We start from the raw sequence: 25696 nt of genomic DNA on the forward strand, positions 1-25696 counted from the left end.
AGGTGGAAACACAAATTTACTCCTCCCTTCTGAAACCTCCTGGCATTGGCCAGCCCCTGGGCATGCACTGAAGGCAGCATTGAGCTGCACATGCAGCAGTTCTCCTCTTTGAAGTGGCTTGCACAGCAAACTGGCAACGACAACTTCAGAAGGGAAGGTTTGTCCTTGGGGAATTTAAAATTAGCATCATAACATGCAGTGCTTGTCAGAGCAGCCATTCATCAATGATGTAACTCTGCCAGAGCAGTTGTAAGTGATCAGCAGAGCAGGAGGCAGTGGCTGAAAGCTGGAGGTTAATTTTGACCATGTATTTGGAGGCACTGTGATATGTTTAGCAACAGGCAGAAGTGGTAATGACTCATTAATTCCACTTTTTGAGATCTCTGCTGACTGCCTGTGCAGCTGCTGTGTGGCCATTTCTCTTGTGTCTCACATACTGCGTGTGAAGTTTTAAACACAAAATACAGCCCAGGAGCTCTGAGGAACTCCATCCAGCTCCTAAAGGCCTCCTACTTAGTGTTGTCCTCAGAAGCAAAATACAAACAGCTACATGGCAAGCCAGCACCAGCTTGTAGACATGTGCCACTGAGCCACAATGACCAGCCTGAGAGGTTTACATTGGAATTAAGTCTGCACAATGCATATGACCTCCCAAATTAGTGTCTTGGTAGACATTTCACAAAATTGAAATGCTGTTTCCTACTAGATGTGGAAACTTGCCAAGTAAGAACTACCAAAGCTGCTTAGCAGAGGAGAGCAGGGTCTATGATGGGTCTGACCCACTGACACAGTGTTAGGTGTCAGAACAGGAGGCTTTGGTGCCACCAGGGCAGTGCTGAGTCAGGGCTTGTAGCTCTTTGTCATCCCTGCTTTCCCTTGAGTCTGTGCTTTTGTGTCTGGTCCCCCTTCCCCTGATAGGGGAACTGAGCTCTGGCACTTTGGTGCCTGGTGGGAGGCAGGACAGCTTCACACACACCCAGCTCCAACCCCAGCATTGAGGGAAAGGCAAGAAATGTTTCCAAAAGTGTATGCAGGGGTTTTTCCCCCTGTTCCATCCATTCTTCTGTGCTTCTGCAACCAGGCCACGCCCTTCCCCATATATGAGACAAAAATAAAAACTAGACAGTCAATTGTCTGGAGATGCCACATGTTTATTAATCCATTCTAAAAAAGGATTACAGCATTTTTATCTTGCTGTAGTACAGAATAAATAAAGCCATAAAAATAAAAACATGTGGTTAGATATTTTTGTACTGGTTCTACAAAGAGTTATATCTGCAAATAGAAAAATATAAGAACCCTTGTTAATTCATGGCTCAGTGGTTATCAGAAAAGGATGAACCTGGAAAAAGACTGGGAAAACTCTTGAGTTTGACTGCTTATCCAGTGCTACTGGCAACCTAGCAAGACACAGCTTTGGGAGGAGGAAAGACAACACAAGGTCAGCAAACAGGTGACCTTGGCACTAAAGGCACTGAGGTTTAGCTTGCTCTGTAGCTTATGTTTTGTTTAAAAGAACCAATTAAATTAATTTCCGTGCTACTACTCCCAGCTTTCCAGAGATGTCCAGTCTGCTTTAAAGTCCTGCTGCAGAGCCAAACCCTCCTGGCATTGGCCTTGTCAGCCAACGACTGACCCAAAGGTCAGCTGTGAAGATGGAATTCAAGGCCACCTTTCACTGCCACACTGGGCTGGACAGGGGTCAGGGGGGTGGGCAACAGGATTGGGAAAACATCTCATTAGACAGCAGGCAGCCAGAGGTGAAACACCTCTGTGGCCAGGGAGCTGATGCCAGCAGTGGTAAGGAAAGTTCCTAATTGGAACTTTCACATAGCTACCTCACCTGAACCACGCTGCCTCCCCTCCTGACCCCAGAGCTGCTCAACTGAGTCATCACAGCCACAGGATGTGACCTGAGTCCATCTGGCAGCCACAGAAAATCCTGGCTACTCACACAGAGGTTCAGGAGAAGCCTCTTCCCATCTCTTTCTAAGTTCTGGTTTACATGGACACAGTGGTGCAGAAAATAAAAGGTTCAGCTTTGGTCACTGACATAAAGCCTGCTCTGGACAGTCACATCAGTTCAACAGCCTCGTGTTCCCCATTCTCCTGCTGTATCATACAGCCAACTTTATTGTTGAAGAGACGAGACAGACTCCCCTTCTGGGAGCTCCTGCCCTGCACAGACCTCTCCTTCTTCAAGCGCCGCTTGTTTCTCTTGCATATCCCCCGGATGTCCCAGATGCGCAGTGTGCCATCGTGGGAAGCTGTGTAGAGCAGCTCGTTGTGGATCTGGAACAACAGGGTCACAACACAATCAAACTGTCAAGAATCAGAGCAAACACAGCTTGATCCCAACACTTAAGGCCTGAGCTCCTTGCAAGAGCCAGTAAAAATTATCACAAAAGCTGCTGAAGTGGGATGAGCCATTACCAAGTCAGGACTCATTTCTCAGCCACTTCACAGAGCCATAAACAGCAAGAGTTATTAATAACCCAGACCCTCTAGAAAAGCAATGGAGAACTAAATCCAATGTCAGAGCAGGCTGTGGCTGGCAATTTCTGCTGGAACTGTTTTCAGACTGCTGGTTTTGGTGTGGAACTTAAGGAGACACCAAATCATCATCAGTGGGCAGCAGGGGTTCAGGAATGCTTGCTTTCTCACTTCCCTTCTTCCTTTGCACTAAATTATAGGTACAATTGCTACTTCAAATTCCACTGCTCTTCAAAATCTGCAGTAATTTAACCTGGATTCACTGCTGTGGTTTCATTTCCTTGATGAACCATTTGCTGCTATTGGTAATGTTTCCAATTGCCCTTGTCCTGCCCTGGAAGCCAGACATCAGTCTTGGTGATCTTCCTGTCCCTGTACCAGTCTGTCCATCCCACGGGTGCCCTGTGGTTCCCTGTCTGTGCTGTGACAGTGAGCATGTCCCTGGTTTACATGACGTACCACACAAGCACCACATTTCTCATCCAGCCCTCATGATTATACCTAAGATCATCTTAAGGTTGCCACTTCTCAGTTCTCTCTCTTCCCAGTTTTTTTTGCCCCTGTACAGTTGGAAGTTCAATTACAAAGAAGAACAAGACAAAGCCAAGCTTTGGTCTTGTCAATACTTGGGGCTGCCCAGGGTGGTTCTATCAGGTACTCCCCAAACACACCCAGATGCCTTCCAGTTGCACAACAACTGCCCAGCACTAGAAGGTTGCAGTTTAAGATCCTCCAGCCACTTGCTAATTCAAGAGAAAACTGTATTTACAACTTCATGTGCTTGGGATCAACTCCAAAAGGAATTTTATCTTCTCTCTTTCTTTAGACTGTCAGCCTGCCAGAATTACCAACAATGTCTCCCATTGTTAATGGAAATCTTCATCCTGCACACAGTGCACTTACACTCCCAGTGCAGGGAGATGCAGATTCTTAGAGTGGCTGCCCCATCCATGGAAGTGTTCAAGGCCAGGTTGGAAGGGGCACTGAGCAACCTGGTCTAGTGTAAAATGTCCCTGCCCATGGAAGGGGGGGTTGGAATGAGGTCCCTTCCAATGCAAACCCCTCTATGATTCCATGGTCTTTGCATGGCCACCAAGGATTACTAATTCCTCCTCTTGTAACTATTAAATGCCAGTCTCACTCGAGTCTAGACATTCTGCAAACAACATTAACTTTCAGTTTTAAGCCAGTGGCAGAAACTCCTCCATTTTCCTGGCAGGATGTGGGTCAGATATTACTACTGAGCTGCTTCAGACCATTTGGGGATGCCATGCCCCCGGGTGATTTGGGGGACAATGCTATAATTATTCTGCCTGCATAAGAAAGGAACTTCTTTTCCCCTTAGAGCACAGCAAACACTTATCATTAGTGTCTTGTAATGGAAAGGGTCTCATGAGACTGGAGTCCTTTCTGTGCCCCACACACATCAGTTCATCTGTCTCAGTTCTCATGGCTGCTTATCCAACCTGACCTGAAAAAACCCCAATCCCAGACATGGGGCTGTCCCTGGGGACTCGTTCCGTGGTTTCACTTATCCTTATGATTATTTACAAGCTTTTCTAAAATTACATACAGAATATTCAAGTATTATGCTAGAACAACATCCAATCCAAGACACACAGAACAGTCAGCCACACCAGTTCCCACAAAACAAATGAGGGAGCAATCAAAAGGAAGAAACCCCACCAAGAAACCCTTTCCTGACCTGGATACAGTTGATGATGAACTTGTGTCCCCGGAAGATCTTCTGCAGGACTCCACTCCTGGAATTGAAAGCTCTTGCACAGGCATCACCACTTCCTGTGAACACTGACACACAACCACACAGCACAGCCAGATGTGAGCAGCAACATGAGGACAGTTCATACAAGTTCAAAAATGTACCTAAAACCAGCTCCCAGGGGGGCATGACATATCATTTTGATTCTCTCCTCAGACAAACCAGATCATTTTGCTGACCCCAGCATGCTTGTTTGGAGTTGTGTTTTTTGAAACACTGAACTGATTTAAACCTGAAGTTCCTACACACACCAGCATTTCACTCTGCACATGTTTCAAGTATCTATTTCTGCTCTCCTCTTCCACAGCTATTTCCCTGCCTATAATAATTCTGAGCAGGCAATTTATCTCAAGTCTGGTTTTAAGGATTTCCACTCAACCTTTCATTTGTTTTACCAGAGTTATTTACAGCTTTCCATTCAGTACTCCACTGTTACCATTACTTCTGCTGCTGTAAGAGGGGCAGGGCTGGGGTAACTAAATTGAGCATGACCAGGAATTTTGGCTATTCATCAAGGTTTCCTTAGAGCACCTTACATGTTCAAAGAACAATTTCTCAACATTTCAGGATCTTCATATCAGATCCCCAGACTGCTGCATCCAGGAACTGTAAGGCAGTGTTAATATTTAGATTTTGTGCTTAGCAATATGCCCAAACATGAGCCCATTAATGTGCTTTAAAGGCTACAAACTCTCTTGATAAACGCTTCCTTCAGTTAACCCAAACTCCTCAAGTTTTTCTAGACGTAAATATTTCAGAGCTGCAAAAAGCAATATATTCACTGCTCCCTGCATTTCATGTCTTTGTAAAAGCCATAAGCATGGGAAGATTTTTACAAAACTGGTGTGCCTGAAGCCAACAGATTCCTTATGTTTTAGGAGAAGTCAGGAACGGAATCTCTAAAGAGGGGTGAAAAAATTATCATGGTTGTAAATTCAGGACTATAATAACAGATGAGAGAACTGACTATGTACTGCCACGAGCTTTTTAAATTCAAATGAAACAGCAGGGAGCTGGGCACCTCCTGGGTGCACCTCCAAGAAACATCTGGATGTGGAAAATCAATGTCACTTTATATGGGCCACTATAATTCAATTTCCAGCAGAGTCCTGAAAAAGCATCATGTCCCACTCTGCAAATGAGCAGCAACAAAGTAAAGCAGGGAACAGGTACTGATTTTTCTCCCAGTGAATGAAAATCATTTAATTCTGTTACAGGCATGAAGAGGGTAGGAACCAATTAAGAGCTGTTTTCACTATGCAGCTGCCAGTTTACTTCAGCTGTTGCCATCAGAACTTCCCTTTTGACAGACATCCTTTATGTCTTTTGAACTGTCACTCTGGATTTAGGAAGTCTCTCTCCATCTCTGAATTTCAAAGAAGAGCTGTTGATCTAACCCAGATTTAGCATTTAAATATATACTTAAATATACCACCTGTGAAATAAACAACAACAAAATAAAATTAATTTTCATTTTTTACCTAATTTTCATGGACCCTTGGGAGAACAGTTTTGAAACGTTCCCCTGGAGCTTTTGCAACATGAAAAAAATATAAATCACATTAAATTTTAAACATCTGTGCACATACTTTAAGAGAAAAGTAATCAACATATCATTAAATAAATTAGATTGAGAACCAGCTGTAATATTCCCCATGCTATTAATTACATAAGCAGGCTGAAGAAAGCAACTGGAAACACATTCTGATGATTTAATGCTTAGTTTTCACATCTTTTTGGACTCCCTGTATACTATAAAGTGATTTTGGAAACAGACATGTATTTTTCCTCTCTTTCTTCTACTCTGTTTTCTTATTTAGACCACAAACCCTTTGGGGCAATGAGCCTTTGGGCTCTGATTAGAGAGAAAGCAGCAGAATTAAGATCTTCTAACAGAAAATTACCACTTCATGGCTGAGATGTTCTTTCATGTTCTTGTACTGGTGCAAATGTGACATAAACCATAACAAACATAATTTAAATAATTTTTTCCACATTTTTGAGAGCCAGTTCTGATCTGTCCCAGGTGAACAGACTGTATTTTAAGCTACACTAGTTCCAACACTGGTATCCAGTTAACATGTCTTTATAATTCTAATTCTAACAAAATTATTAGTTACTGTGGAAATTGGTGATGAATGCACTACAATAATGCAAGCAATCATAGTATATAAATTAATTCTTAGGGGGAAATTTCCTCTTTCATTAATTAAAGTGCATATAATGCATTAAAACAAGTTCCCAATATTTTTCCAGAACTTTTTTTCCTACCCTCCAAGTGGAACAATTTGATACTCCCTGTTTGACACTTTTAGTATTTTTGCATTTGATTTAAAACAAGATCTTAAATAACTCTGTGAAGTCTCCTATCACACTATCAGGATGTTCTTTGCAGGTCTGACTAAATGCAGCAATATTGTCTGCATTTTAATTCAAAAAAAGAGTGTTATGGAAAAATAATGTATGTGTATGGCAGGGACAAGGTGGTAGAATGAGGGGGAAGAGAGAGAAAGCTGCAGAGCTGATGGAGGTGGCATCAGATAATGAAACTTTTGTTTGAGCTAAAACTTCCTTTTCTTTACAGTTTGGTCAAGTCTCTACAGGTTGCATGAACAGCAGGATCAACACTGAACTGTGGAAACCCAGGGCACTGGGACTATTTCCCTGTCTGCTCTGGGGTGTCCTGACACCCCCAGGGGAGCACTGACTTTAACTCTCACTCATGGTGAAAGTTTCCTAAACTCCAAAATAGACCAGAATCCACAAAAGTGTGAAATAGATTATAGAGAGCAGTGTAGGTGTGTCACTTGGTGGGAAATTAAAGTTTTAGGATTTTTAGTATGTTGTGGATGGAAGCAAGATGGAGGGCACAGGGTGCAATCCTGGACTTCTTCCTCGTGCTTCTTCTTCTTGAGTTTGGGTGGCATTTTGTAATTGGGCAGAAAAGTCCACATTGCAGCTCTGTGGGATCAGTTATTTAGTTAAAAAGGGAAATAATCCAGGTGTCAGTTCTCAATTGGATAGTTTAGCTCTAAAAGACCTTGGAACAAGAGATTGTTGGCCATTCTTGCAGTGCTTTTCCAGTGTGCTGAGCCTGGTGTGGACAGCGTGCAAAACTCTAGATAAGATAACAATAAACAAGAACCTGGAGACCAAAAAGATCCAGTGTGTCTCTCTTTCCTGACACAAGACCACTCCAGGAGGGTATCATCCAACAGGGGAGCCCCCTGGGAGGGCCCAGCCAGAGTCCCAGAAGTTGGGGAATCAGCTACATGTACCTGACATGGAACAACTGCAGCTCTGGAGGTGTCATCAATGAAGGAGACAATCCCAGTCTCCCACCCAGACATGCATGTTCAGCTCAGGATCAGGCAAACATCAGCTTAGCACAGAGCACTGGCCTTTGGCTAATCTTGACAAAATCAGTGCTTTGGTTTCTGTCTTTATAATTAAAAGGGGGGAAACACACATACAAAATCACCAGTACTTTGTCTACAAGTGATCATCCTGGAATACAACTGCCTGTTCATTTCCCTTGCTCTACCTGCCTGAATCTTGGAGCAATAATAACTTGAAGGTGCAGTGTATGTTTAGACCCTCTTCCCTTCCATTTCAGGCTTCTAGCCAACTGTGGAAGCTGAAACCAGCAGAAATTACAACCTGCAGGTAGGGAAGAATGGGGTAATTCTGCCATGGAAGTGAGGAGAGCTGAAATAACCATAAATTATGAATAAATATTTTACTGCAGAAAAGCAGTGCTGTAGGACTCATGCTGAAAGGAAGACCAAAACAACGTTTCCTGGCTAAAATTCTACCCCTGGGCCTGGTTACAGGCTACTTTTCCAAACAAAATTAAGAAATCAGTTCAGTTACTGGGTTATAAATGTAGTCAGGAAAGCATGGTGCCAGACAACTGCTACTAAACTGTGCAGGTACAACTCTGCTAATGTGCACCATCTTGCATTTGTCAGCTATTTATCACCATCACACTGAGGAGCTGCCAAAAGAGAGATCAAGGCCCAGATAGCAACCACTCATTTAGTGTGAGGTGTTCACTTCCAAGCTGAAGTGAAGAAATCAAAATCAGGGAAGAGCTGTGAATGTCTAGGTTAGCTTAACACAGCCATGGCCATCTCCTTCAGGGTAAGAGAGGACAAGAGAGAAGGAGAGAAGTTCTTTTTTGGGAAGCAAGTGAAGGGACATCAAGTCAAATACCAGAAGCAGGATAAGACCAGGATGACACAGAGAGGTTCACTGATCAAAACAGAGGTGCTGTCTGGCAACCCAAACCCAGACATGCAGAAGGAAAGCCAGCACAGAGAAGGATTTAAAGAGGGAGGTTTGATGGTCAGCATATACTGCTGGGTCAGCAATAGACACTGATGGAAAGAAGCCACTGTAAACAGGAGGACTGAAGGTAGGAGAGCTGAGTCCTGAGCATTAGTAAGGCTTGGCTACTAGAGGAAAGTGATTTGGGGAACAAATCCACGAATTATAACAGATAAAAGGTAAAGAACTCGTGGAAAATGAGTCTAGGAGATGATCAGAGCCTCAACAGGAAGCCTAGCAGTTAGAAAGGAGCAGTGAGCATCTGAGGTGTGATTCTGGATTAGGACAGGGTGTTACACAGAGCCTACAAGGCAGCAGAGGCACAGGGCTGCGTGTCCAGCAGCAGCACTTGCTGTCCCCAGCACGCAGCAGAAGCAGGTGACAGACACCAGACTAGCTGAGGTTAAACCACAGGTACACAAACAACCAGACAGCTCAGGATTTAAGCCACATCCCTTGGTGACAGAAACAAAACAACTGCCTCTTCATTTGTGAGAAGAGGGAAGTAGAAAATGGAGGGAAGACCTAAGCTTCCCACATGGAGTGGTGCAGAAGTTTGGTACTGAACATAAACATACTGGAGTTGAAAAAAAGTGACAACTTCACAAGCATTCAAAATTATTCTCCTGTAACAACCTTCAATCAAACACAAACATGGAAAAGGAGACTGGAGAGGGCTGGAGAACACAGGAAATGCAACTTACAGATGCCAGCGTGGTATTTCAAAGTGCTAACGCTGTGTTTGTGAGCCTTGTAGGTCTGGATCCGCTCCCCAGTGTCTACAAACCAGCACTTCACCGTCCTGTCTGCGCTCCCCGAGTACAGGTGACGATTCACCAGCTGAGGGCAGAGAAAAACACATCAGCAAAGGCCTCTCAGGCACCTTTGTGAAAGAACTGCACTGAAGGGACCCATCCCAAGTCACATTTTCCAACTCAGAGAGCAACAAGTTGCACTGAAACAGAGGAGTGGTGAGCAAACCAACCTTGAGCTCTTCATAGTCGCATCTCTCATTGATTTCTGAGTCTTAGAAACAGCCCCCAGCTTTCAGGACATAAAAGCTTAGCCCATCTGCTTGTGCCAGCAGGTAGGATTCCAGGGAGCTTAACAATGCTAACCCTACATCCATAATCAGTTATATTACTAAAGCCTCCAAAGCACCCCAGTAGTGTGCAAAGCATATTTGACAAGAACTCTTACCCAACTGCTACTTTTGAATTACAAAAAAAAATTCAGAACAATTCTGAGTAACAACAATTTTTTTAAATTATAAATTAAAATTAAAATCCTGCACACCATAAACCAGGGTTTATGTTTAGTATGATCACTCTGCATAAGGTCAGTATTCAGAAACACTAACTCTTCCTTGAGACTGTTCTGTATCTGCATTTCCACAAGTCTTTTTAGACTGTTATTGAATGATTAAAAAAGTAAATATCCCAACACAGGTTTTTAAACACCTTCAAGCAGATTGTCTTCTGCTGTGTGCTATCCCTTATTGCACCAGTCATCCTGCACATTGTGAGACCTCACTGGTGGGGAGGATGGGGTTTGTTCCCATAGACAGGACAGAGAATGATGAAAGGAAGGATTGCAGCTGGGGAACAGAGTCAGAGAGAAAATAACTGACCTATGCAAGACTAAAAACCAAATAGTTCACAGTAAACAAGCTACACAAAGCCTGGAAGCTCAGCAAGGAAAAAATCCATAGTGCATAGAAAAATCTGGCATTCTCTGTCTGTGTAAAGACATCAAACTGAAGGTTTTCACAGCCATAGTTATGTAGAGCCCAACTCCTGCTGAAAGCAGCCAGTCACTCCAACACCCAGCTGTGGCTCAAGGGAAGTTTTACGGACTTGTAGCAACCTTTGTATGAGAGGGATGGAGAGACAGGAGGGAGAACCCTGACTCCCCACCAAGAATTGGAATTTCTCAAAGGAGTAATGAATGGTACCTTGTTTGTCCACCAGACACACATATCAGAAGGTTTGAATGACCAGCAGTGCACAAACCCCTGGTGCTTCTCCAGCATCTCCAGGAAACCAGCAAATGACAAATCAACTTGTGGTCTCGCTTGTAGAGCACTTTTAAGGGTTGGTTTTCCTGCCACCTTAGATTTGGTCCCCACTCTTTGCACACTCTGTATCTGTAAGGTTGGAATATTCATGCTCTTCCATCTCCACTCCCAATCCAGAAAGGAATGACCCCATTCCCAAAAGGCATCAGAAGTGAGCTTTGTACAAAACAGCACTGTGCTGTGTTACAACGTGAAGCAAAAGGTATTTTAAGATATGAAGCACTACAGTGATGGGACTGTGATAACCCACACAAGAAATGTGTGCAGGCAGACCAAGAAGCTCCCTTGCCACAGCTGCCACCAGCTCAGCTGGAGCAGGACATGCCACACTTCCTCCCAGCAGAACCTGGCCCATGGGAGAGATTTCACAGCTGAATGCCAGGAGCTTGTAAAGCACAAACCACTGTAAAAAGCCAGCAGTACTTTGAAATGTCACTTCCTATTACTTTTAAGCTGTTTTAGCAACAGCATTAATGCTACATCTCCATGAGGAGGGAGAACAAATGGCCAGCAGCACTAACAAAACCATGAACCACAAGTTAGCCTGAGGAAGGACTTTTAAATTTCAGTCTCTCCCTGAACAGGCATGAAGAGCATTGTCATGTGCACCTGCTAAATGGAAGAGGATGCTTGGAATTGGGATCCTACTGCGTGGTTTGTGGCCAAGTTGTTGCATTTCTTTTTTAGACATCTTGCTAGCAGCATCAACCCACCCACTGAGCAGGGAAAAACACTAAATTATAACCTCCCACAGGTAAATGCCATTCTGCATTAATGGTACATTAGGTTATACCAGTTCATTTCTACATTTAAGTGGGTGTATCAATGAACAGGAGAGCTGCAGCTTACCTACATTTGATAATTTGTTTGATACAAAAATATTTGAAGTTATGTAGGGTTACTCAGGCAATTTACAGCTGTCGAAACCCAGGACATCCCTCTGGCTGTCCTGAGCAGCCAAGACCCCTGCCAGGGGTGTCAGAGACCCTGGCACAGAGCCCAAGATGCCTGTGGTTTTGATTATGACCTGTGGAGCAAGTTACCAACCTTAGATGAAGATCTGCAAGCCATGAAAAATTAAGTAGAATGATAGTGAATTTATCACAGGGTGAAAAAGAAGATTTTGGGGTTTTCTAGAATGGGGGTTCAGGGGGCAAGATGGAGGAATCTGGGTGTGTCCTGCCTTTCTCCTTCTTCTTCTTGGCATCCATCTTCTGCTGTGATGTTGGCACTTTTAGATTGGTTTAGAGTAGAAGCTCACTGTCTAAAATAGGTGATAGGTATTGGGAAGTAATTGTTAACATTGCACACGTAGTTTTTAGTAAAAAGACATAACACCACTCTGGGGGTGGTCAGAATGCCCTGGACTGTCCAGCTGAACAGACCTCAGCTGGATAGGGGAAAATATTTTATAGATAAGGAACAATAAACAACCTGGAGACCGAGAACTGAAGAGCTCTGACTCCTTCTTCGAGCGCCAGGCTGGGAAAAGAGACTTTCTAACATTTCTTGGGGTCACTCTGAGCAGCTAAAGCCCCGAGACAATAGCATCAGGACTTTAAGAGCCTTAGAATCATAGAATAGTTTAGGTTGGAAGGGACTTTAAAGATCATCTTGTTCAAAACCCTTGCCATGGGCAGGGACATCTTCCACTATCCCAGGTTGCTCCAAGCCCCTTCCAACCTGGCCTTGAACACTTCCAGGGATGGGGCAGTCAAAGCTTCTCTAGGGAATCTGTGCCAGTGAATCAGCACCCCCACGGGAAAGAATTTCTTTCTAATTTAAATCTACCCTCTTTTAGTTTAAAGCCATTTCCCCTTGTCCCATCACTCCACAGCCTTGTCCAAAGTCCCTCCCCAGCTCTCTCGGAGCCCCTTTAGGCACTGGAAGGAGTTTTAAGGTCTCCCTGGAGCCTTCTCTTCTCTAGGCTGAACAAATCAACTCTCTCTTGAGTTGTTGAGTCTCTTTATAGCATCATCTTCATAGCCTCCTCTGGACATGCTCCAACAAATCCATGTCTTTCCTGTACTGAAGACTCTAGAGCTGGATGCAGCACTGCAGGTGGGGTCTCACAAGAGACGAACAATCACCTCCCTTGACCTGCTGCCTACACTGGTTTTCGTGCAGCCCTGGATAGAGTTGGCTTCCCAATGTCTGAGATAGGGTGAGGTGGTCAGTACATGAACCACCTCAATTAAATTCAAAGCCTCTGTGCTGCCCCATGAAAAACTTCCATGCACCCACCCTCCTTCCCTCCTTCCTTCCTTCTGCCACTTACTTCCTTCCAATTTAAGCAATTTAAGCAGGTGAGCACAGTAGCCCAGGATTCTCAGTCTGGCATGGGAAAGGAAGTATTAACAGGTTAAACAACCCACCAGATGCCACAGACTGAGCCTGCAGCAGAGCCAACAGCAAAACCCAGGGCAGGCTCTGACTGTCACACAGCCCCTCACTGCCATGGCATTTTTATAGACCAGCATGAAATGTCTGTTAGTGAAGAGAGCCTTCAAGAGCTCTCAGCTCAGGCTGAAGTTGCAAATCAGATCTGTCTTTAGTGATATGATAGGCACAATCTCATCTAAACTGGTTCACATCTCCACAGCTAAAGATAGCCCCCTTACAGTCACTGTGGTCTAGGGCACAATTCCTCTCATCCTGAGGCACATCTGAAACAGATCATGCCTTAAAACTCACTATTTGTCCAACAAGGACAACCTTCTCAGCTGTGGCCAGAATAATTCAGGTGAGATCACTCCTTCACTTGACTAAAGATAGGTCTAGCTTACAACTCCAGCCTATGCTTCAACGCTTCAGATATCTGCATTTACTCTGTATTTAAAATAATAATTATCATCACTTACTGTTCCCCCAGCAAAAGCACCTTACAAGCTGGCCCCACATGCTGTGGTTTCAAAATGTTTAGCACAGTTACATATTCCAGTCTGTGTCTGCCCAGAGAAGAGGTGACATTTCTAAAGCTGCATTTTCCTTGGCTGGCTTTTGAACACTTTGGCCAACTGCCCAACAAAGCTTCTGATGACAGAACACCATGGCCAGGCAAGGACACCTGCAGCAGAGTGGACGACACAGAACAGATTTGCAGCTCAGATACCAACGGGCTGAGTGGACATTTCAAACCCATGTAGCTTCAAAAACATTAAAAACCTGACAACAGATTGATGCCCAGTTCTAAAGCCTCAGCCAGACAGCAGAAAAAAACCCATTGCATTGATATTTGCAATTCTGGATTGTTAATTTTTCTCGTGAGAAATTTTGCTTTGAACCAGATGGAACATGTGAATGGAGAAAATTTGTCTTAATCCTCGACCCAAAGTACTGGAGATGTAACTATTCCTTGAAAAAGTTCAGTCAAACTACTTGTGAGTTGCAGAGTAATAGCAGTAGCAAAAGACTAGTTGTAAACACTTTAGTAGTTACAGGTCTCATTAATAAGAAAAAACCTTGGTTGTAGCCCACAAACACACCAGAATTTTAATAAAGAACAAATTATCACGTCCAGGGTTAGTCTTTCAAGACAATCACAACCCTATTGCTTCACAAGCTTGGCTGAACTGCATAAATGCAGCAGCTTAAGCCAACTTCTACCTGTAAAAATGCCAAAAAATATCTGCAAAAGAGCTGTTTAGCAGATATTTCAACCTTATAGGAATGGACTTTGCCCTCCTGATTAACCTTTGCTATGAGAAACAAGTTTTGGAGAGCCAAGGAGAGGCAATTGATTCTCTGAAGAGATTTGGACACATCATTTTGCTGAGGGTCATAGTGGCCATCAGGAACTTCAGGATGAGTTCACATGAGCAACCACATACCTCATTATCAGCTTATTTTTCTTGTGGGGGTCAGTGTTCCTACAATCTGGAATTTGGGTCTTCTGTTCACAGCCACTTCTAAGTCAAGAATCACCAAGCTGGACCAATGTCAAGATACAACTATGTAAGCCTCGGGCCGAGTCAAGAGTTTCAGGATCCCATTCAAACCACATCCATTTTAACGAGCTAACAAACTCCCTGTGGGCAAGAAATTGTTGGGTTTTTTATTTTCCTGAGAATCTATCTAGAATGAGCTCTCTGGGCTGGCTGTTAAGAGAATGTTTTTCAACTTTTTTACTGCAGTGCAATGTGATGGCTCCGTGTTTTGTTCTTACAGGTGTTGTACACCTTCACATTCCACTCATTCACATCTTCATCCTCTGATGCAACAAATACAAACACAAATTGCAAAAAATATGTGCACTTAATTTAACTGATGTGGCAAGAAAACATTTCTGTCCCCATGATCACAACAGTTCAGCACATAAACAAGAGTTCAGGCAGTGGCTTTGTTCAAAGCATTCTTTTCTTCTAGTCAGCTTTAAAAGGCAACTGAAGGGAATGGTCCAAACAAAGGAACTTTTGCAGGAAAACCAGAAGCAAGCCCTTGCCCACTCATGTTCATGTTCTTCAAAAGGGAGTTTTCTTGCAAGAATGTTTGCAGTAGGATCCAAGCTAAATTCCAAGCTGGATCATTTCTCTCTGCCAGCTTTTGGCAGCACAATTTTGATAAATACTCAGAGGCAGAACAATCAGCAAAGGACAAAGCAATCCTTGTGAACAGTTTGCAAAGCTACTTAGGAGAGACATTTTGAAAAACACACACAAGTAAATATTTAAATCAGGGTTATTCAGCCTATTGCAGACAGACACATTAATGAAAATGCATATTTGATTATTAATTGCAAATACTGGTCTCTAGCCAGGCCTGAAATTTTAAGTGGAAGAATGTGCATGAGCTATGTGGTTACACTCAGCCCACCCTTGCTTTTTCCCATCACTTCCTATAAAATCTCATTATTGGCTCTTATATGACGAGGGAGCTCCCAAAACAGCTGCTGTACTTTGTCTGCCAAGCTATCAACACACTGCAGGAGGAGCAGAGTGAAGAGTTCTGGCTGCTCCACTGCGAGTTACCTTGCCTGACTGGGAAAGTCAAGTAATCAATGCTGCCAAAGCACCTAACACAACTCCCATGGCAGACAAAAAGTCTCCCAGCAAAACCTCTCTCAGCCCCATTTAAATGGTGGAAGGAGGAGAAAAGTGGCATTATGAACATATAAAGTTGCAGAACCCCTTTGGCAGCAGAGCACCCGAGGGGGCTCAGCTGGTCACCTTCACCAGCCTGACCCCCAGGATGGGGAATAGGACAGCCTGGGGAATAGGACAGCTCAACCTCATCACTCCCCTGCTCAGAGCCACCAAGGACAGGGCACAAGGGAAAGTCCAAAGCCCACCAACACTTTCTGTTCTGCCATGCTAGATGAGAGTTGTTTCCAGGCTCCTCTACTTACACTACCTGGCAACAACACTTGGAAGGATCTTAGAGCAACATGGGAACACTTGAAATCTGAACCTGTCAGTGGCATCACCCCTCTGCTTTCCACACACCACCACTGCAGGAAGCAGGGTGGAAAATATGGGTGTGCTTTATGGCTATCTACCCAGAAAACTGCTTCAAGAAGCTCCAGGAATTTCCATTCACTGCTACAGCAACACTATTGGTGTTTACTGTAAAGCAATGGGAGATGACTGGAACAGGCCAGACCTAATTTGCAGCAATTCAGAACATCCTGGGGCATTCCCATCAATAACAGCTTTTTAAAGTTGGGGAAAATATGGTCTCAATATCCAAATTTTTCCTGATCTGTGTCCAGGATGAGAAATCACACTGAGCATTTCTCAAACTTTTTGAAAGGTCATCCTCCCTTAGGGATCTTTATTTTAATAAATAAAATGAAAAGAAGTCTTTATTTTTCTTTCCCTTTTTTCTCCCCACACAAGCATTGTACCACCCAGAGAACAGGTAACTGCCTTCAATTGCTGGCACCAACTCAGCTCCTCCAGGACAGCAGAGTGAAAATCTGATGTAATTAGCAGCTCACTACTGCACCGAAGAAAATTAATTACTGTCAGCAATTAAAACTTCTGGCTACTGTGGGCAACTCACAACTACCTCCCAGTCCTTCCTGACCCAGGGTTTGAAAAATACAATCCCAGCTCATTGCCACAGATTCCAACACTGTCACTAGGAAGCCTGAGGCAAAAAAGGCCCCAAAAGCTTTCTGAGAACAAAACAAAAATAATAATAAAAACCACACCTTTATTCAGGAAGTTTCCTTTCTGTTGAAACATCTTTGTACAGATTCTGGTGATTGACCCCTTTCTAAAAGAATGAAAATACCATGTGGGCTGTGCTGAGTGGCAGCCAAGTGGAACAGAAGGGATAGTGTTGAACCCAGGAAGGCAGAGGGAGGAATTAGGAAAGATCGACAGCCTAAAGCTATTCAACAGCAGTGACTGCTTAAGCTGGGATAAGTTTGAGAGGCCTGGACACTAAATGCTCTGTAGGGGCTGTTTGTACCTCAGCTGGACCCTCCCAGCCCCAAACATTAACTGGTGATGAGAGAAGAGAGGGGCTACCAGTCACTCCAGAAGATTTGGCCAGGACTGCTGCCAACACAGTCTTGGCAGCAGCAGCAGTCTTGTGTACTCTGAATTGTTCAGGTTTTCCAAATAGATGTATTGGTTTTGCTTTTCTTCTCCCCTACAAGAAGTTCTGTTTGTTTAAAGCCATTGCTTAACTCTGTGCTCACAGGCATTGCTCATTCCTGAGCATTCAAAGGGCATAATTGAATTTCCCAGGCTTCTGGGAGAGGGTCAAGCCAGCTTTGTGTAACAATTTTAGCAAGAACCCAATTAAATTAAGGCAAGCTCTGTTGTTGCCAGTCTGTGCCTTGGAGAAGGGTTACAATTAGACAACAAAACATAGCGTGACACTAAGGACAGCAACAGATTTACTTCAGCATCCTCAGAGTACATTACCACAATATCATAAAAACAAGATTTAACACTGAGAATTTACTCAAGCAAGACAAACATTACTCCAGGGCAATATGATATTGTGTGGGGTTTTTTCCTTTTCTTTTCTAAAAGTGAAGGAAAACAGAATTCCTTCAGTATTCACAGGTTTTTAGTCTTCTAGTGTCAGCTGTGACTACCTTATTTAGAAACAAAGGCAATTTTTATTAAACAGCTATTAAAGATACATCCTGTAGCCTCTGAAAGGGAAAAACACTTAGGGACAACAAACACAAACAGGGAGAGCAGGGAGAAAAGCTACTGTCATTAACTTCAGCCAGACATATCCATATATAAACATTTATGCTGACTTGAAACTGAGTGACAGACAATCATAAACTCTCTTTAAATGCACTATTAGCATTTTCTGGTGGATAATGAGCTTGTGGATAACTATCATTCCCCTCCTGCTTCATCTGCCTGACCTCCCCCTCTCCCCAGCAATGTCAACAAAGCTGGCAGCATTCAACAGAAAAATACTGCAAACAGAAAAACAGAGTATAGCTTTTCAGATCTCATTACATTTTTTCCCTCTCTCCTCCATCATTTCCTGATTTCTCTCTCCCATGCTCTGCTCCTCTTTTCCATTTTTCTTGCCTGTTTCCTTGTCTTGGCCATCCTGTTTCTTTTTTTTTCTCACATCTTGTCTGTGTGGTCTTTAATGTAGAATTTGTTTCAGCTTTATGCTTTCCTATTACCTTTTGCCCACAGTTTTGGGTTGGGTTTTTTGAAGTTAGCTGGTTTACTGAGTGTTTTTCCCATCCTCTTTTTAAATTACCTGACCCTGTTAGTTGCTCAGGTTATTTTCTTCAAAGTCTGGTGAGCCTGACTACACAATCCCACTCAGATGAACAGTGCCCTCAGCACACCTACTCATGAGCTCCATGACCTAGTGAAATTTAAATAGATATTGAGCTAGAAATTAGACCAGGGCAGCCACCAGGAGCTAAGAGGAGATCACTAAGAGTTTTAGAGAAAGAGGGTTTGTCTCAAGACCAGAGAGCACTATTATTTTGTTATTACATAAATATTTCAGCTCACCATTTATAACCTGTCTCAGAAGAGTTTCTTTATGAATGAAAGGATAACTGAGACCCACGAGTTAAGACACAGACATGCAAAGGCCCTCGAGGAAGCCTCTGCCCTTACCTCTAGGCAAATTACTGATCCTTGGTGCTCTTTGAAGACTTTCAGCTGCTCTCCAGTGACAATATTCCAGGTCCTGATGGTGTAATCCGTGCTGCCAGAGAACAGCTCCCTGTTTGGTGCATCAAGTATAAGGCATAAGACGGCCCCAGTGTGTCCCAGCAGGGTCTGGTAGCAGCGCCCGCTGGACACCCACCAGACCTTCACAGTGCAGTCCGTGCTCCCTGTCACCAGCAGGTCCCTGCTCACTTTCTCCTCCTCCTCCTCTTCCTCCTCCTCTTCTTCCAGCACATCCCTGGAGGAATAGTGAGCTAGAGTCAGGACACAGTTCCGATGGCCCCGGAATTCCTGGATTTGTTTCTCCTTGTCCACGCTCCAGCAGCGGGCTGTCCTGTCATAGGAGCCACTGAAGAGATAGTCTTTAGCAACCAGGATTCTGCAAAAAATAAAGGTTGTGCATGTGAACAGTATTGTTCATTTTTCATAACCATCTTTTGTCACAATTTCAGCGCCAATTACCCCAAAGTATGAAACAGCAGCATGAACATAACATCTTTGGCATTTTTAAAAATCAAACACTTCCCTGTTTCTACTTTTAAAATTGAAATCCCTCATTCAAGTACAACGATGCAGATATTTTTACACTATAGCATTATAACTTTGTGCATTTTGTTTTGCTAAAATTCCTTCCAGCAAGGAATATGAACGTTCACAAGTTATATATAATACTTAGAAGTTTGTTTTGTTGTTTGGTTTGCATTTGTTGGGTTTTTTTAAAATTAGCTAATTCTTGTTAATTATTCATTAATATTTCTTTATAAAAAAAATATTTAAAAACAGACCCGTGACAATAGCTTGGAATCAAAAAAACAACAAAGCAACAAAACAACATTCCGGGAATCTGAACTGTAACTTACTGTGTGCAAAATAACCATCTTTCCATCATCAAATAAGGAGAGTAGGAGAAAAAAAAATACACTTAATTTCACTTAGCTCAGGATCTCAAAAAAGATAAAGCATGAACACACATGTTATTACATAACTGAAGAGCAAACCAAAGATCACACCTCAGGAATTCAGCTTTCTGGGCCTTCAAAATAATGAGTTGTAGCTGCACAAACATACAAAACCAGGAAAAAAATCTACAGTTCATATTTCCTAACCAGAGATAGGAAACATCCATAACCTGCCTTCTTTGTCAGCTGAGCTTGGTCCTCTGGAACCTTTCAAACAGGCAACAAAGTCATATGAATGGGGAACACATTTCCCATTTGCTGATTCAAGCAAAAATCAGGCCTGTGCCAAAACACAGAACCAGCCTTCCTAACTATTTACAGAATCTCACTACACATCATATGTGTTTTGAGTTTAGAAAGGAGCTAAAAAGCCCACACACCCACCAGAAAAGAAATGTTAAAAAATACCAATCTTTGACTGCTCTATTTGCCATTAATTAAATCCAGTCCAACTATTAATAGGCACTTTAAATGGAAAGGCCAATCAGCCACACACAGTAAGTTTATTATTAAACTTCATTTGACCAAACAGGAATAATAATAATTACAGAAAAATCCCTGACTTTATCCCTCTTGCTGACACAAAAGCTCGACAGGATGTTTTTAAACCTATTTATCAGCAGCATCTGTTATCAATTGGATCATTTCTTCTGGAATTTCATTCCTAGCCCTGGATTCCATTCCCCTGCTGTGTGCCTTTCATTTCTCTCCTATCTGTGTCAGCAGTGTTGCTAGAAAAACTAATCATTGCAGCACAGAACACGAACTCAGAGGTTTACACAGCCCCTTTTATGAGTGCAGCAATGGGGAGCTGCAGGGAAATGATGAAGTGTGTGATAGATGACAGGAGCACGAGGGGAGAAGCCCACCTGTTGACAATTGATGTGTGGCCTCGGTAAATGGCCAAGCACTGCCCGGTCACCACGTCCCACTTGCGAATGGTGTGGTCAGCACTGCACGTGAAGGCAGCCTCGTTCTCCAAGTGGCAGAAGGTGATGTAACTTTCATGTCCTAGGAATTACAAAGGAAATCAGTCACTGTGCGTGCAGAAAGGACAGGCCAGTCCAGATCTCCACCTTAGCCAAAAGAAAAATGCAAACAAAAGTAGCAAAACTCCAGTTTTAAATGCAGCGCCGTGCTTTTCACATTTAAAGATTTGTGTGAAACACAACCATTTCAAGCCACAGCAGAAAACTTCACTGATATCAGGATTAAGTTGAAGAGTAAAACAGTACAGTTCCACCAAGCAGGTAAATCAAACAGTTTTACAAAAATGTAATGAGATAGACTAATATCAATACAATAAAACTCACACTAATGAAGTTTTAAACAGTAAAAAAATAGCTTATTTTTTAATTAAAAAATGCTTTTGCTTCCTTCTTTTGAAAGCAGGGAGAAAAAGGCAGCATTTCAACCCAGCCCACTGATTGCCAGGACACAGTCATAAATCAAAACATGAAACTCTGAAAAAATGACCTGAGACTTACCAGCAAGTTCGATTTCATTGTCCAGGCAGAATGAAAAGCAAACAAAAAAATGTACCAGGTAAACAGTCAGCCAATACTTTCCCCTACATGACTAAACCCCACAATTCTCTAAGTATAGATATACCTTTAAGGAAAAGAAAGGGAGGAAGGAAGGGAGGGAGGATTAGCGCAAAATTGTTTACACAATATGTAGAGTACACAGGGATTCTACACTTACAATAGACACAAAGACACAACCACTGCTTTAAAAATGTCACACTGACAAACAAGGCAATACCAAAAAAGAGCAATCAATATTACCACCTCAAGCTTTTGCTGCTGATTAGCAAGATGTGTCATTTTTCTATTGTAATATTAAAGGCACCACATGTAAAAATCACCTTAGGAATCAAGTTCCAGCTTCATCCAAGATCTCCTGTGTGAAATTGCTGTCACCTATCTATCTAATCATTGGACTACTATTACCTTGCACTCTTCTGCTTTAACATCTAGACTGTAAGCTTTTAGGAGCAGAACTGTTTCCACTTAAGTCACTATTACAAGAGTGACAGTTATGGCTGAAGTTGGTGGGCCCTACTGTGATTTAAATACTATTCTTTCAGGAAAAAAAGAAAAAAATAAATGAAAGAAGGACAGTTGTGATTAAAGAGAGAGAGATGGACAAAGGTATTAGAAAAACAGAATGTTGTAAAATAAAGAGATGGTAAAAAAAACTGAGGGAAAGCAGACTGCCCAGTAAAACACTGTTTCACTGACTGTAAAAAACATATTTCAGTACAATTGCTGAAGTTTAAAAGCCTTGTTGTAGTTCAAAAGCAAACCAGAATCCATGTTACAAACATATGGCTTGTTTCCTCTAAAACAACTTCATCAGATGCCAAAAATTAAACAGATCACCCAGGCTATAGCAAAACTACACTCGTTCTCCCATATTTGTGAAACTTTCAAAGCAGCCTGAATGGATCAGGTTTCAATCACTGGGATTTTTCTCACAGCATCATGTAATCCAGCTCTGAGATCAAAACAGCATCTTGGTTACTGCACCAAAGTCTGCCAGGCAGATTTTAACCATCAGTAATGCTTGACCCACACACAGGGTGCCAGAACCCCATGTGGCAGACAAGGTCTGGTGCTGGTCTGCCCAAAAGCAGCCACCACACAAGTCTGCTGGTTGTGCTGTGGTAGAGCTTGAAACTGCATTAGAGATACAGGTTTATCAGTAATTATAGCTTGTAAAATTAAAATTGACATGACAACTGTGTGCATGCATAATTATAAAATACATACAATTATCTGATTTGACTGGCAGTTCACAAACCACCCAGACCAACCTTCTTCAGAGTTTACCCCAAACACAGGCAGATTCCATAATAATGGATGCTATCCAATACATTTCTCTTTCTAGTTTAAAGGGATTTCTAAGCCTAAAGCAAATGCAGCAAGTTTTCCAGAAGCTAGAACCATGGCAGGATGTGGGAAAAAAAGACAATACTCCATAGTGAAAAAGAAGCAAGCAAGCAAACAAACAACAAGGAAATCACAGCAATGTGATTTCTTCTTTGGAAGAAAAAAACATTAGCAATTCCAAATTTAACAGCTTCCTTTTTTTCTGTATGAAAAGAACATCAGTGGGAATACAAACATCTTTAGCCCACATCTAGACTTTTGCATGTCCACGGTCTGCAGTTTTTTTTTCTTTTCAATTACTGACATGCCAGTCTAAGGATAACAAATTTTTCTTAAGGTGCAAAATTAATTTAAATTGAAAAAGCCCAGCAATTAATATTTCTGTGCATCAGATGAGGAGGGAAAACAGAAGCAACCTATTTAGCAAGGTTCCTTTCCAGACTTCTGGGTCAAGAGGTTCTAAATAAACCAGCCACCTGGAAATGAGAAAACCAAAAGGACTAAAAAAAAAGAGAGAGAATAACAAAAAGTCAGTATTTTTTCACAGGGTAAAACAGGGCGTCCAGAAAGTGACATAAGTTAAACTTCGCACACCCTGAGATAAAAGGATCCGTGCATTCATTAGCGCTGGAAACCTGTTTTGGGTTGAAACAGCTCCTGCTTAACGCTGCTGTAATAAACACCAAAACAAAACCAGCATGATTTTGGCTGCCCGGCAGGGACTGAACGAGACCAGAACACGCTGTTTGGCCTGTGCCATCCTTCAGAGCCACAGCCCAAGCGAAAAGCCGCTGCCGTACCTTGGAAGTGGCCGTGGCACTGGCTGTCGGCGGTGCTCCAGAGCCGCGCCGTGCCGTCCTCGCTGCCCGTGAGCAGCCGCTGCCCGTCGGGGCTCAGGCTCAGCCAGTTGATGCCGCCTTGGTGATCCGTGCAGACCTTCACGGCCGAGCCGCTGTTCCCCATCGCGGCGCTCCCGGCGCAGATCACGGCAGACCTTGCTCCGGACCTCCGGCCGTACCCCACAGACCGACTTCTGCCATTACCTCAACTCCGAAACATCAGCGCGGCAGTCCGGGATCTGCACAGAGACACAAAGGGGGAACGGGGGAGAGCGCGTTAAATCATTTCATCTCCCCGTGGCCGCATCGCTTCCCCAGCCAGGGTGAGCCGAAGCCACTGAGAGCCCGGTTCCCCGCAGGATCCCAAGCCCCACGGCGGTAGATGGGCGCACACGCTGCCCACTGTGCCCTCTCCATGGGCATCGGGGCACTTCCAGCCCCCTGGGGGTCTGAGCCCGGGTGGCGGTACCGCTACCTGGTGCCCTCGCCGAGGCTGCTGCTTTTTAAGCAATCTTAGCGCTGACTTTGGGCACGCCGAGGACGCCTCCGAGAGGGGAGCCCGGGCTCAGGCGGCCCCCAAAGCCCCGGGCTGCCGCCATCCCTCCCGCACGGTCCCGCGGCACCTCGGCACTCACCGCCCCGGGCACGGCTCCGGCGGAGCGATCCCGCACTCGCGCTCCGGGCAGGGGGAACCTCCTCCCGCCGGGGCACCGGAGCCACCGCCGGGCCGAGCACAGGGTCCCCCCGACCGCCTCCGCCCTGCGGGGAGGCGGGAAGGGCTCCCGCCGTGCCCCCTCAGCCCACCCCGGGGCGGGCCCTCACCCCCCGCCCCAGCCCTGCCTCCATTACCTCCCGCTCCACGTTCGAGTCGCTTCCCCCCGCGGCGGCCGCCTCGCCCCTCCCGCGCAGCTTCCCCGGTGTTGCCGCTCTGCGCCTCGTCCTCCTCTCTCGAGGTGCCCGGCAGCGCTGCCCCGCCGGGCCGCCTCTGCCCGCAGCGACCCCCCTTTGCCGGGGCAGCGGCCTCCCCGGGGCTAAGCCGCCCGTACCGCAGTTCAGTCTCCCGGCGGGGTGGGAGCGTCTCTCCCGGCTGGGGTCTCGTTGAGAACCGCACCGCAGCCGGAGCAGCCCGACAGCACCCCCGCATCGCGGCGGAGCCCCCGGGCTCGTCCCGGGGGAGGCAGCGCTTCCTGCGGCACCTTCGCCCCTCAGAACGCCCGAGGGCACCGGCATTTCCTCCCTGGCTTCTCCAGTGCCTCCCGGGGGAAGCAGAGGCTTGTGCTGGCAGCTGGGTTGAGGGAAGCCATCGCCTTTTGTTCCTCTTCTCGCTCCTCTCCCTGGGCGAGCTCCTGCCACGTTTCTCCTCAGGAGCCCCCACAGGAACCCCAAATCCACTGTCTCGCTTTGCCCCGATCCGGAGCCTTTGGGCCCGTCCACCCCCTGCACCCCGTGGGCACGGCGTTGGAGGTGGGCCCCAGCTTTGTGCTGCCGCAGACCCACCTGGCCGAGGGCTCTGACAGCATGGGCTGAAGGGTTCTGTCCCACCGTGCTGTAATTAAATGCAGGAAGGCTGAATCTCCTGGGCAAAGTAATGTGGAGAGGCTGAGAGCTCCCAGCAAGGCAGCAGCAGGGTCCGATGCGGATTCCTCCCACAAGAAAAGGGAGCTGCCTCTAAATTGTAGCTAAAAACATGCTGGCAGGGGTAGGATAGATAAATCACAAAACTTACTCTCCTAGCTTCTGCCCCATCGGATCAGAAAAGCACCTTTTTGTGTAAAATGCCCAGGCCTGCAGCTCCATTTCCCACCCTCGGTGCAGTATCGGGGTTCAGCAGGCGCTCGCTGACATTAGCGAGGCTCCAGCCCTGCTCTGGCACGAGGTGTCCCAGCGTGGGCAGGACAGAAATGCGTGCGTTCAATGGGTCATTCCTGGGATGTGTTATTTTGCACAGCACGTTCTGGCAGAGGCCAAACGGGACTAATCTGTCACACCCAACTTAAACAAGGAGGTGATCCCAATTCAGCTGCCAGTTATAGCCATGCAGCCGTGGAGGAACTTGCCAGACGGAGCTGTCGGGCTGCAGATTTGGGTTTTGTGAGGGTCAGGTCGAGCCCTGTGGTTTATGGGCCCAAGCCAGCTCTTTTCTGAAGACAAACGTTTCCACACAGCCCTTGTGCATTCAAGAAATGACCGAGAAGTTCTGGTGTGAGACGT

General features: G+C 44.7%; 1 protein-coding gene across 4 annotated transcripts; it reads right to left on the bottom strand.

Moving 5' to 3' along the window:
- Nucleotides 1–1130: 1130 nt before the first annotated feature.
- On the bottom strand, nucleotides 1131–24455 carry WDR86 (WD repeat domain 86). 4 transcript variants are annotated; one of them, XM_059839215.1, is made up of 8 exons: nucleotides 24121–24267; nucleotides 23447–23724; nucleotides 20622–20763; nucleotides 18933–19172; nucleotides 18740–18848; nucleotides 9307–9442; nucleotides 4199–4302; nucleotides 1131–2292 (listed from the first exon to the last, which is right to left on the bottom strand). In XM_059839215.1, exons 2-8 carry the CDS (start codon nucleotides 23607–23609, stop codon nucleotides 2074–2076), a joined length of 1113 nt encoding a protein of 370 aa, XP_059695198.1. In that variant the 5' UTR covers nucleotides 23610–23724; nucleotides 24121–24267; the 3' UTR covers nucleotides 1131–2073. The 4 variants fall into 4 exon arrangements, with proteins under 4 accessions (XP_059695198.1, XP_059695181.1, XP_059695173.1 ...); XM_059839198.1 differs by lacking the exon at nucleotides 24121–24267 and adding an exon at nucleotides 24335–24455 and having other exon boundaries at nucleotides 18740–19172; XM_059839190.1 differs by having other exon boundaries at nucleotides 18740–19172.
- Between the last annotated feature and the right edge of the window lie 1241 nt (nucleotides 24456–25696).

Source organism: Haemorhous mexicanus, chromosome 1 (assembly GCF_027477595.1).
Source record: "Haemorhous mexicanus isolate bHaeMex1 chromosome 1, bHaeMex1.pri, whole genome shotgun sequence".
Taxonomy (NCBI): domain Eukaryota; kingdom Metazoa; phylum Chordata; class Aves; order Passeriformes; family Fringillidae; genus Haemorhous; species Haemorhous mexicanus.

What these genes read in the sequence shown, in the direction of transcription:
- WDR86 (XM_059839198.1), bottom strand. Translation starts at nt 23,609, where the DNA reads ATGGGGAACAGCGGCTCGGCCGTGAAGGTCTGCACGGATCACCAAGGC. An exon ending in CACACATCAATTGTCAACAG is followed by an intron (nt 19,173 to 20,621) that starts GTGGGCTTCTCC and finishes TATTTTTTGCAG; the next exon opens with AATCCTGGTTGCTAAAGACT. An exon ending in GATCAGTAATTTGCCTAGAG is followed by an intron (nt 9,443 to 18,739) that starts GTAAGGGCAGAG and finishes CTCTGCCCTCAG; the next exon opens with CTGGTGAATCGTCACCTGTA.